This window comes from Hydra viridissima, unplaced genomic scaffold (assembly GCF_058129835.1).
Source record: "Hydra viridissima isolate aposymbiotic clone 2 unplaced genomic scaffold, HvirCarnegie_v1 scaffold_18, whole genome shotgun sequence".
In the NCBI taxonomy this organism is placed as follows: domain Eukaryota; kingdom Metazoa; phylum Cnidaria; class Hydrozoa; order Anthoathecata; family Hydridae; genus Hydra; species Hydra viridissima.
The window spans coordinates 2,646,415-2,659,453 of NW_028324317.1; the positions used below are offsets into that span (position 1 = coordinate 2,646,415).

Below are 13,039 nucleotides of genomic sequence, written 5' to 3' on the forward strand. Positions count from 1 at the left end.
GGGTTTTTACGTAGAAAAGTACTATAATGATTTTAATTCAAACTAAAATTTTTTATGGCGTCCTCCTACATTACAGTAGCTAAATTATTGACACTGGATTGCTAAATTTGTGTTTTGGACTTTAAAAAGTCTTTAGAATAGCAAAAGTGGTATTGGTTGAATTGGATATTGGTGCGAGAGTTAGTTGTTTTAACATGAAAGCGAGACTTCCAAATGAAAATTGAAAAATTATAAAATTTTTAATCTTAAATCTTCCAACGAATAACTTTTTCAAAAAAAAATTTAAGTTGTTACAATCTGACGCTGACTTTGTTTTTAAGAAAAATCTGTTGCTTACCTTGTGTGTCGTTTAAGAATTTTTAAATTTAAGAATTTTTAATTTTAAGAATTTTTAAATTTTTACTATGAAAATTTATATATATTGTATAAGGCATTTAATATTTGTCAAAATTTTTTGAAAAAAAATCTTTTCTTTAAATAACTTTTATTTATGAAAAGGTTATTTGTTATTTAGTGTGTCTTTGTTCTATTTAAACAAATATCATAAATATAGCATAACTTTATTTTTATGTTATTTATTTTCGTTATAAGTTATTCTAAAAATGTCTACAAAATAAATTGTTAAATTTGACAAATAATTTGTATGATTATTTTTTAGGACAAAGTTTAGAAACCAAAATATAAGTGAAAACACTTTCTTTGAGTGGTCCCTTGCTTTAAATAGTCCCTAGCCTCCAAAAGGTTTAATTCGGCGCTAGTTTCTTTAGAAAGAAAACGTGCTTTAAACTTTGTTTTTCAAAATAAGAAATTTTTTATTGAAAATATGCATTTTCTGGAATAATTTCCCCAAGAGGAAATAACCCTTCAATAAAAATATAATCACAAAAGTCCATGAATAATGTGCAGTTATGAATAGTTGTATCAGCTTTTTACCAAAAATTTTACCAAAGTTTTGTCTTTGAATTTAAGGAAACCGAAAAGACAAAAATCAAATTTTTTTAAACTTAATGTTTTAACAACCGTTTTCACACATCCCACGGAATTATTACCCATTTTTTTGAAAACTATAGTTGCCCACGGAATTATTATCCACCTATTAGCTGTCCACGGAAACAATTGCTGCTATATTACTGCTTTATTTTTTATACTTTTTACTATTATTTAAACATCTAAATTTGGTTTTTACAAAGTTTCATTTCTTCGATTTTCAAACTGACTTAAGAAATACATTTTTCTTATTTTATTTTTTGAACTTTAAACTCTCAAGGGAAATAGGGTCTCCCAGAGTTTCAAATTTCTCGGGAGGCCCTAATTTTCACAATCAGTATATCTGTATGTAAACTTCTATTATTATCAGTAGTATTAATTATGCTATATATTAATTATATTATATTAATTATATTATAATTATTGTATATTTTTCTTTTAATTTCCACTTGAAGAAGGAAAACAAAGACCAAAGGAGAACAAAAAAGACCTAATTTTTTTTCATTTCAATTGAACGCGTGTGATTTATGATTATAGCAGACAAGCTACTGGAAACATAAATCAAAATATTGACACACCCTGATAGATCCTGCTGCAGCAGTAAAATACGATGATTTAAATCAGTTATGAAAACACAAAGAGACTTCCATTTACTAATTAGCCGTGGTTGTGTCAAACCCTTTCCCTCTCTTCCCATCAATTTTTATATATTTTTTTATAAGCATTTTTAAAAATATTAAATAACCATTCTATGTTCACACTTAGGGATGGCAAAATCCCGGACATTCTCAATCCCTGGATTTCGGGGTTGAAAAATTTATCCCCGGGAAATCCTGGGAAATCCCGGGATTTGATAAAAGACAGAAACAACAATCGGCGGTGAAGCATGTGAAGAGCAAAATACTCATCAAACGTTGAAAAATCATTAATGGATAATATTGAATTATTGATAATATAATTATATTATAAATAAGTTAATCATTTTTCATTTTTTAGTTAACTAAAATATTTCGTTTACTAATAAACCTAAGTAATTTAAATTGTAAAACAATTCATTAAAAAGATAACACAATATAAATAAAAATAATAACTAAAAATAACATGAATATAAATGAGTATACAAGAATTTTATTTATTTTTGAAAGCACCATTTTAAAAAACTGAAAGCGTCAATCATTTCGTCGTTTAATCGCGTTCGATTTTTTAAGCATAAAAACCCAGCCGCTGAGATTGCTTGTTCGGACTCTACACTTGTTGGCAGTATAGATAGTATATAATCATATGCTTTTTGAAGGTGATAACCTCTTGCGGCACCACTTTCAAATAAAGAAATTTCTTTTTGAATTTCAGAAATTAAACTTTTTACACTTACATATTGTAGTTTAAAAATATTTACTTAAGTTCTAACTTTTTTCTTTAAATTTCTAAAGGTCTTAAAATATTTCAATTTACGTTTCTTTATCAGATCTATAATTCAAATTGAATCTGTTACTGTGAAAATTTTTTATAATTAATACTATACGTTTTTTTTTTATTTATGTTTCATAATTAAACTGATAATACTATTTATATAACTTTTAAGCTTTTTATTTTTATTACTAATTCTTAATTAAAGCTTTTATTAACAAATTCTTATAATATAAAAAAAGCAGATATAACCCTCTAATTCTCGTGCGACGACTTGGAATTAAAATAAAGCCGAAAATTTGAAATTAAACTTGTTAAAATATTGCAAAGAGAACAAACAGCTATGTAGCAAGTATTTTAACAAAGACAATATTTACTAGACACTTTATGATGTATAAATAAGTTAATAGCTTAATCCCTATTTATCTTTACTTTTTATATCACATTCCCGAAATCCCGGGAATTTTTGTGAAAAATCCCGGGATTACGGGATCAACAATTTATACGGAATCCCGGGATTTCGGGATCCCGGGATCCCGGGATTACGGGATTACGGGATCAACAATTATACCGGGATCCTGTATAATTGTTGATCCCGTAATGCCATCTCGATTCATACTAAATTCATTAACATCTTGCAAATAAATATAACCATTAGCTAATCTAACTTTATCAGCATTTTTTGTAGGAAAAGCAAGTGCTTTTTAATCATAAAGTTATATAGAGGACAAAGACATATCGCGAGGTTAGAATTATTTTGTTCTATCTCCCATTTTAAAAGTTGGGAGAAAATGGTTTATTAATTTTAGTATATAATAAAAACTTTTAAAATACGCATTATTTTATAAATTTTTTTCTAAATAATTTGCTTAAACATAAATTATTTAAAGCATGAGTTATTATTTCTTTAAAAATTAAAGCTAAAAATTTAAACAATTTTTACTTTTAGAAAAAATCAAAAACTTTTTCCCAATGTTTAAACTTGGAGATAAAACAAAATAATTCTAACCTCGCGATATATCTAAGAATCATCGAATATACCTTAGATTTTAATCAATATATCTGTAGAACTTACAGAATGGAATTCTTGAACCAAATAAGACTGTGTGTTATGAACTTAAAATCACGAAGAATGCTGAAAATTCATAAAGGATGCTGAAAATTGCGCAAGAGAATCTTTTCTAAACTATTTTTTTTAAATATTTTTTATGCATGTTTATATGTTAAATATTTTTTACATATCATTTTCACCACACTTGTAAATATTATATACATCATGATTATAACTAAGATATATTATCATTATACTTTTTATATTAATTTTAACATTTAAATTGTTCTATAAACAGATTATTAAATTTTATATTGACTTTTTATAACCATTTTGGCACATTTTTTCATTTCGTTCAAAAATGTAATTTAGCGGTTTTTGATAGGTTCTCCTGTGACTTGATTTGAGTTTTTTTAAATAACGCTTCATTAAAATAAATTTAATAATAAAAACGTTTCTCTTCTGTTTTCAACATTCCAATGAATAAATTTGAATAATTAAAAAACTTGCTGCTATTGATTATTTAGTGTTGCACAAAATGAGTTCGAAAATTTAAATACGACTCTCTTGAAAAGCTTCATTTGTTAGTCAGAAACTTGTTAGATAAATTGGTGATAAAATACTGAAAAATTGTTGATATATTGTTGATAAATTGTTGATAAGTCGTTGATATATAATTGCTGATGGATCATGTAAGGTAACTTTTTTTAATTGTAAATTAGTTACTATACTTTAAAGTTATTTGGTCTTGATTAAATTTGTAAGTGATCAAATCATATCTATAAGTCATGATACCATTTATTATATATATTAATGATATTTCATGAAGGAAAATTTGAGATCAAGTTAGATAAGTTTATTTCTTTTACTTCAGATATTTTTGCTTTACTTTTTCTTTTACTTTTGATTGGTTTGTTTCATTTACAGAATGAAACAAACCAATGTTTGTTTCGTCTTCCTATTTTCTAAGTTAAAAAAGAGAAACGAAATCTTTTAGTTTTATTTTGAAAAGTTCTATTATGAAAAGTAAGGACAGTGGTGATAAACGATATAATGACTCAATCTACTTTCCCATATCATATAAATAATTTAAAAATATCCACTCATCTGAAATTCAAAAATATTGCATTAAGTTTACGTCCAAAGAGAAAGTTGGTTGACATTAAAACATTTCCATTTTTTGAATCTTTCCTAAATGAATCTTTCGACAATTTATTTAGAAATTTTCAATTAAAGTGAGGGAAACTGGCGGCTGGGAAAATGAGGGAAGCTTGGTTTAATTAATAAGCTAAAAGTTAAATTGAGGAAAAATAACAAGATATTGACTATTCTCGCAACATTTGTTATATAATGCCTTTCTTAGTAATTTTATCTCTTTAAAACACCCACTTTAAAACACCCTATCTCTTTAAAAGCGTTTTTTATTTTCTTTTTGATGTTTGTTACTCCACGCACATATTTATGAAAATGGTGAGGCTATGGTTAAAAAAAGTCATGATAATCTCAAAATACAGTTGTTATAAGTGTGCTGTTGGTAAATATGGTATCCCGAAATTTCTCACAACATTTCTATTTTGCAACCATATTAGAGCCGTTACCGACATCTTGTTTTCTTAATTAGGATTGATTTGCACTTAAACAACTTAAAGACCTTATACCCCATCTACACTAACAAAACCGAGTTTTATTAACACTCGCTTTTAAAACGGTGTTCAGTTTAAAATTCTTTAACTATTATCCCTGTCACACCAGTATTAATCAGGTTTATTTTTACGAAACCGAATAAAACTTAAATTTGCTAACTCCAATGATATATTAAGAATAACTAGATGTCTAACTGCCGTAAATCGGTATAAGAAAAAGTGAAGCAAAAATCGGCCATTATGGGGGGCAAAATCTTTACGCTATTTATCAAAACAAAACAAATACGAAGCTTTTGATTTGTTAAATTTGCCCCCCATAATGGCCGATTTTTGCTTCAAAAATACGCGAAAGTTAGACATCTAGTTATTTTTAATATATCATTGGCTAACTCAAGTAAAAATTCTTTGATATAATAATTCGGTCACGTCTACTTTAAATTATTTTTTTAAAACAAAAACAAAATGGAAAATTTAGGAAATGAAGAGATATCAATTTTCGAAGATATCGAAGAAAAAGTTGTTATTTAAACACAAATCATACTTAAAATACACATAAATATATGCCTAAATGTATCATATATGACTAAAGTTAAATAAAAAGAGAGAATATATAACATACGTATACAAAAAATGTCTTTCAATTATATATTATTATTATTATTATTATCATTATTACTATTATTATTATTATTATTATTATTATTATTATTATTATTATTATTATTATTATTATTATTATTATTATTATTATTATTATTATTATTATTATTATTATTATTATTATTATTATTATTATTATTATTATTATTATTATTATTATTATTATTATTATTATTATTATTATTATTATTATTATTATTATTATTATTATTATTATTATTATTATTATTATTATTATTATTATTATTATTATTATTATTATTATTATTATTATCATTATTATTATTATTATCAATTTTGATTACAACTTTTTTTTCATGGAGATGTATAAAACCTTTCGGCTTTCAAATAAAAGTTTTTAAATACTATAACCTTGCGATGTTGTCTTAATTAGGTCTCTATTAAGAATGTACACTTGTTTATCCCGATCAACATATTATTTACCTAGTCAGTGTTGAGTTTCTTTTTCCCTGACCTGTAAGACAGTGCATAAGTCTATGCTAATGAAACTATAAGTTTTAAATTTACCATGATCAACGGTCAAAAGGAAGCGTTTTTAAAAAATATATAAAGAGTAACTTTTTCAAACCTCCAGATCGCTTCGTATCTTTTTAAAACATGTCTACAGGGTTAATTGAGGCAATATAACCTTGTAGACATTTTTAACGTAAATAAAATTTTAAAATTGCTCTTCTGTCCGGAATTTCAGACCGAAATTAGAAGACCCAATCTAAACAGTCAAAATGGTCAGTTTGTGTTTGCACACTATTATAGCGCTGAATAAAATGGCCCTAAAATTCTTTATCGATATCAGCGCTTCATCTACTACTTATTACAAATGACTTTAATCGTGAAGTATAACTCATTCTATAAAAAAGAAAAAAAAAAAAAAAAAAAAGAACGACTGAAATGGATACAAAATTGAAATGGCCTTCAGATATCAATAATGTTTAAAGTAATAAATCGACTTGCAATCGGTTGTGAGACCAGATAAAAGTTTAGTTCAAATGTTTCAAGTTAAAAACTAAGGTAAACTATATAGTGTTTTTTTTTAGCCATATAAGTCATCGTAGTCTTCCATTTTTACAATATTGCTTTTCTCATCTTCAATACTTATGCTTTTTTTAAAGCAGTTGAAAGCTCCTTATATTAAAAGGTAATGTGTATTTTAAGATTAGGTCTTTTTTTTCCCCAATCCAAATTTTTATCCAATACTTTGAAATAATAATTGATAATTTTATTTTAGTAAAAATGTAAATGTAAGTTTCTTCCATAATTACAAAAAAAGAATGAGTTTAATTTAAGAACACTTAAAACTGCAAGAAATAAAGTCAAAGCTATCTTGTTTCTATTGAAGGTGGACATTATTGTTATACTATTTGATACTATTTTGAGAAAAAATAGATTTAGTGAAATGTTGATATAATTACAAGATCAATTATTTCTTTTAAAAGAATTATTTCTTGCTATAAATATTATCTCTTGCCATATAACATTATTTTGAAATCAGAGTTTTTATAAGTCATTAGACTCTCTTTGGTAAACTTTGAATCCTGTTGTTCCTTGAGATTACCAATCTTAAACTCATGCTTGTATCAGATATCTTCCCATCATCATATTGTCCCTTGTCCCTTCAAACATGATTTCCTCTTCATCTATGAAAAATTCACTTAGCTGTTTCAAGTTGGCCATTTTATTTTTAAATCTTTCAATAGCTGAGTTGAATCTATTTAGATATTACTGATGTGTTGATATCATTAGCCCGTGACAGTTGTTACTTAAATTGAATTTTAACAGCTGTTGTGCATTCAAATAATTTTTAACTTCCAATCTAAGTGTTATAATATTTTCAAATATTGTCTTTTAAATAACTTTAAAGCTGCTTGTATATTTGACATGCAGTAATTTAGTAAAAAAGATTTTATGGTGAAGTTTTTTTTGTCAGCTTATGTCAGTTTCTTAAATACTTAGCTATAAAACTAGAATCAAATCTTCTTTGTATATTTCATTTCTAACCTTGATCAATCTGTCTTTCTATTCAACTCCTTGTATATAAATAAAGTTGATAGGGAAAGTTTTTTACATTTTATAATACTAGCATAAGTATACCATTTGTTTTAGAATATTAATGTTCATTTTCCTGAATGTTTGGATTCATTCTGTTTCTTCATCCGAAGTAAAGAGGTATGTACATATAAATGTGGGCAACTATGCTTATTATATAGCAGTTTCAAAGTTTTGCTAGAAGAATAAAAAGACAATATAAGAAATAAGCCATATAAAATATATAAAATTATGTTTAGGACATAATAAATAGATTTTTTAATTCTACTTTCTTAATTAACTTTACACTTAAATTCTCATTTTTTGGTTTCAAATTATTTTTTAGTGTGGTGGATAAAGAAGTTTCTGAAACTTGGTCAAAAATTAGGCAAACGTATAATTCTTTTTTGCGCCCTAATTTTACAGGTATGTTATTGAAGTACTGCAGAGTAATAGTTAATTTAAGTACTGTTAACTTTATCTTTTACCAAAATCTAATTTAAAACAAAACTTGATCAAAAATTGAAAAAAAGTTAGTAAAACAATTAAACATTTTGGTTTATAAATTTATTATGTTTTTAGAAAAATTTAAAATGTTTGAACCATAAAAAGAATCAAAAAATAATTTTATTACATTTTCCTCAAAAAACTACATTTTTCCTCAGAACAAGACAAGGTGGACAAATCAAAATGATGCTTTTTTTTTATAAGAATTCATTATCTTTATTCATTTTACTGGATTTTTGTTTTCACTTTTATCATAAGGGTATTCTTAAATAATAAAATAAATTTTGCAACATCTGATTTATTATTTTTTCAATTAAATTAAAAATAGATTTAATTTGTGAGATATTGCGTGAAGAATTGCAATTAAAAATGGCTAATGACAAATTTGAAAGTGTTTTATGTAAAAAAAATTTTTTAAATTTTAAAAGTGGAAACTGTCAAGCTGCAATTTGTAGAAAATATAGCTTAATCAACTGTAAACAAAACTGTAAATTCATTTGGATCTCGTTGCCAAAGCACACAAATATAGGGCTGTAGACCATCAGAAAAACTTTTCAGTAATGAATCAAAATAATAACCTCTTTGGAAGCAATGGTAAGAAGCAATTCTGAAGACAAAAGAACATCAGATACAATACTAAATATACCAAGAAGAATGTTGAGCATGGAATGTCTCCTATGATTTAGGAATGATTCTCAGCAATAGGAACTAGTCCTATTCCCAAAATTAATGAAATTATGGACCACAATGTGTACAAAGATATCATGCAAAATGTTATGTTGCCACATGCTGAATGGGAGATGCCCCTAAATTTGATTTTTCAACAGAACAATGAATTAAAAAGTTAATATGTTCAATTGTTTTACTACTTTTTCTCAGTTTTTGATCAAGTTTTGTTTTAAATTTGAGTTTGTCCACCATACTTTGCCAATGCTGTGCTGCATATGTTGAGAATGTGTTGAGGGGTATATTTGGAAATGACTGCTTTTTTTTAAAGTTATTGCTGTGTTCAAATTTGTAGTTTTATACCTTTTTAGGCAATGTAACTGATGTAACTATCTCCCTAACCATTTTGCAATTTGACAGTGTTGATGATAAAGGCAAAGTAAGCCAAAATATAAATATTATTATGAAGCCAATATATATTATTATTAATATTATTATTACTATTATTATGATTATTATTATTATGATTATTATTATTATGATTATTATTATTATTAAAAACTTAAGCAATCTTCTCATTAAAAGTCTGTAAACATAGTCTTGTATTAATTTCTGTTGCTTTTATATCTCTCAAAGCTATTTTGAATTATAATCTATGAATTATATTTGACTCAAAAAAAAAAAAAAAAAAAGTAGATAAATTTATAATAGGAAACTATTAGTTGCTACAGAGAAATAAGCTTTTAAAATAGAGTTACTGGCTTTACTTTACACATTTAGATTGTGATGGTAAGTTTAACCAATAAGGCATTTGCTTTAGGTATCTGTAAATGTTACTATGATCAACATTCAATACATTTTTTTAAAGAACATTTTAAAGTGAGATTATGTGAAAAGAATCACTAAACAATGATTGTCGTACATTTGCAAGCTATTTTGTAAATTTAATGCTTCAGAAAGTCTATAAATACTTAAAAAACAAACTATTTTTTCCATTCAAGGTATGTTGTTAAAGAAACATAACAAACTTCAGGTTTGTTAGAAGAACATATAAAAAAGATGGACAGTTTAATAGGTCGTGAAATGGAGCACAGAAGTTTAAAATTAAAAACTTTTTTACTGTTCAAAGGAACTTAATTTAAACTAAGTTTTAAAAGTTCTTCTCCAATTATTTTCTCTCATCAAGTTTGTTTCTATCCCATCATTCCTATTGTTATTACTATTTTTATTATTCAAATAATTATTTAATTCCAAAGCAACATTTTTCAAACCTCCATGAAAGATGTTTCAAAGTAAATGTTTGTCTACTTAAAAAAGGCAGGAAAAAGTTTAAACATTTAAAATATTTTTATAAAAAGTTAAAAAAAATCAATAATAAACTACAATTAAATTATAAACCAGTTTTCAAAAACCATTGAAGGTTTTGTTTCAATAAATAAATGTTAATAATTCTTACTTTGGTTAGGTAAATTAATAGTTATAGCTGATAAATGGGTAATTTTTTTTTAATTAGAGCTTTAAAACAGATATGTTTTTTCGCCAAAAATGGGTGGATCATAGAGCACGCCACAACTTAACAACAGTCTTTACTCCTGCATTTGGACATAAACATCCCTCTGCATTCATCTGGGTGCCTGATACAGTTTTTCGTGGAATGGTAGGTGGACATATACACTCAACTACAACAGCTAACCATAAAGTTGATATATTTCCTAATGGAACTGTTTTCTGGGGATGCAGGTAAATTCTAAATGTATTTATGAGTGAGGGAGTATGAAATAGTGAGAAGTACGGCTGACTCAAAATTTGCTCTGGTGTATTTTTTATATAAAGCTACACACTAAAAGTTACATTAAATAAAACGCAGAAAAATACTTATAAGATGTACTTATAAATTAGTTGGTATAAAGTTGTCAATAATTAGCTACTATAGAGCTAATTGTAATAGTGCTGAATTTATATATACATACATTATATATATATATATATATATATATATATATATATATATATATATATATATATACATACATATATATACATATACATATATATATTTATATATAAAAGTTCATATTAATAAATTTTGCTCCAACTTTATCATGAAGCAAAGTTTATCTTGAAGATTCAATTTTTCTGCTTAGAGTAACTCTAAGGTCACATTGCTCATTTGATCTTCATAACTATCCAATGGATACACAGCGTTGTGAAATGGGCATTGAGAGTTGTATGTCTTTATTATTTTTCAATTGTTAGATTTTTATTTTCATTAATAATTTTTTTTTTTATACCAGGTAACTTAATGTTTTTTTTTTTTTTTTAATATTAATCAAAGCTTTAGAATACATTTTTTCTAAAGCTCTTATTTTACATTTTAAATTTCTAAACAATGTACTTGGTTTATAGATGCATATGACAAGCACCATATAAATTATATCTGGGAAGAAAATCATCCTATTTTATTGAATCTAAATCACCTTCCACAACACACAGTTCAAGTTGAGAATATTTCAAGGTTGTTAGACAGTTACAGTTTTTCGTCAAACAAAGAAGGTTTCTCCCCTTTCTACTACTTTTTTTTTTTGGTTGATTGTTAAAAATATTTTCCTTGTAATTTTAATGTTATTTAAAAGTAAGTGAAAAAATGTGCATGATAAATAGAGAAGCATTAATATGTATAGCAGAGATTGTAATGGCTTTTGAGATCAGATCGCTTAATGATTAATGAGCAATATTAGGTTTGTCTTCTTATGAGTTGCATGAAATAAAATAACCTTTAGGCACAGATACTGTTGTGTAATGCTGAACAAATCTATGTTCAATAATATTCAAGAGTTTATTCTCTTGAGTTTTATTGAACATAGATTCGTTTCTTCGCTAACTTATAGTGAATAAGTTTTCAAATTCAAAATTTTTATTGACGAATTTTTAGGGGAATACGCAGTTTTAAAGTTTGATGTTATCTTTGAAAGAAGAATTCAAGCTTATATTTTTCAAGCGTTCTTTCCATCTGCTTCACTTGTTATGGTATCTTGGGTATCCTTTTGGCTTCATGTAAATTGTGCATCGGCAAGATTAGGTATTTTAATTATTCCTATTTATTGTGGTCAAGTGTTACGACTAATACTTGAAGAAATAAATGGGATACATTAATGCTTAGGTCTTGGTATCGTCAGTCTACTTACTACTTACAGACTGTGGCAAGTTGTTATAAATGACATGCCGAAAATTAGTTACATTACAGCGCTTGACATATACATGCTGGGGTGTATATCGTTCATCTGTTTATCACTGTTAGAGTATGGCCTGGCTACTAACATTCGTTTTGCTCGCTGGAAACAACGACGCGCATCTTTAGTATTGCAAAATAAGAGTAAGCAGCTTGAAACTAGAAAAAGCATCGATTTTACTAATTTCTCGGTGAGTGTTTTACTTTCTTTGGGTTCTTTATTTCAATTTGTTAACATTACTAAGATTTTTTGTTTTGATTTTATTCAAAAAAAAACTTTATTATCACTCCAACTAGTGTTGTTTATCGCGCTTATTGCATGGTGTCTTAATGAAACATTGTGGTATTAATAATTTTACGTTTTTTTTTTTTTTTTTTTTTTTTAGAAAAATATGTTCTATTCTAAAAATAATTCTAGTGGCGCTCTACAAAAGAAACAGAGTAGTAATGAAGACGTCGTTTTGTTTGATAACCTCGGAAGAATTACCGTTCAAAAGATGTCTGAGCGGGAGCAAAAATGGAAGTTGAAGGAGGAATATTTAGACATGTGGAAAAGCGATGCGCAAGGAAAGCGCCCTTATTATTTTGAACCATTAAAAGTGACAGGGAAACCAGCGTCTTTAGATATAGTTAGCCGGTTTCTATTTCCTTTCGGGTTCCTTTGTTTCAATATTGTGTATTGGGCGTCTTTTTCATAACGCTGAAAAATATGACATCCCAGCTATATATTATTATATTATTCTAATTATTTAAATTGATAAATTGATGACGGGTGAAATAAAATCTCTGTTTTTTTTATACTATTGTTTTCGTTACGTCCGCAATTAATTTCGGTCAGAATTAAGG

The 13,039-nt window shown here is 26.2% G+C and overlaps 1 protein-coding gene across 3 annotated transcripts; it reads left to right on the forward strand.

Moving 5' to 3' along the window:
- Positions 1–3,969: 3,969 nt before the first annotated feature.
- Positions 3,970–12,991, forward strand: LOC145181056 (gamma-aminobutyric acid receptor subunit pi-like). 3 transcript variants are annotated; one of them, XM_090075008.1, is made up of 10 exons: positions 3,970–4,142; positions 7,870–7,932; positions 8,138–8,217; positions 9,336–9,403; positions 10,478–10,704; positions 11,109–11,191; positions 11,371–11,517; positions 11,897–12,043; positions 12,125–12,384; positions 12,580–12,991. In XM_090075008.1, exons 1-10 carry the CDS (start codon positions 4,129–4,131, stop codon positions 12,889–12,891), a joined length of 1,401 nt encoding a protein of 466 aa, XP_089931134.1. In that variant the 5' UTR covers positions 3,970–4,128; the 3' UTR covers positions 12,892–12,991. The 3 variants fall into 3 exon arrangements, with proteins under 3 accessions (XP_089931134.1, XP_089931136.1, XP_089931135.1); XM_090075010.1 differs by having other exon boundaries at positions 3,970–4,137; XM_090075009.1 differs by lacking the exon at positions 3,970–4,142 and adding an exon at positions 6,473–6,777.
- Positions 12,992–13,039: the final 48 nt, after the last annotated feature.

Bases quoted from the DNA above. Each gene is read 5' to 3' on its own strand.
- LOC145181056 (XM_090075008.1), top strand. The intron at 8,218-9,335 runs GTATGTTATTGA...ATACCTTTTTAG, and splicing joins TTTGCGCCCTAATTTTACAG to GCAATGTAACTGATGTAACT. The intron at 9,404-10,477 runs GTAAGCCAAAAT...TTTTTTAATTAG, and splicing joins GTGTTGATGATAAAGGCAAA to AGCTTTAAAACAGATATGTT.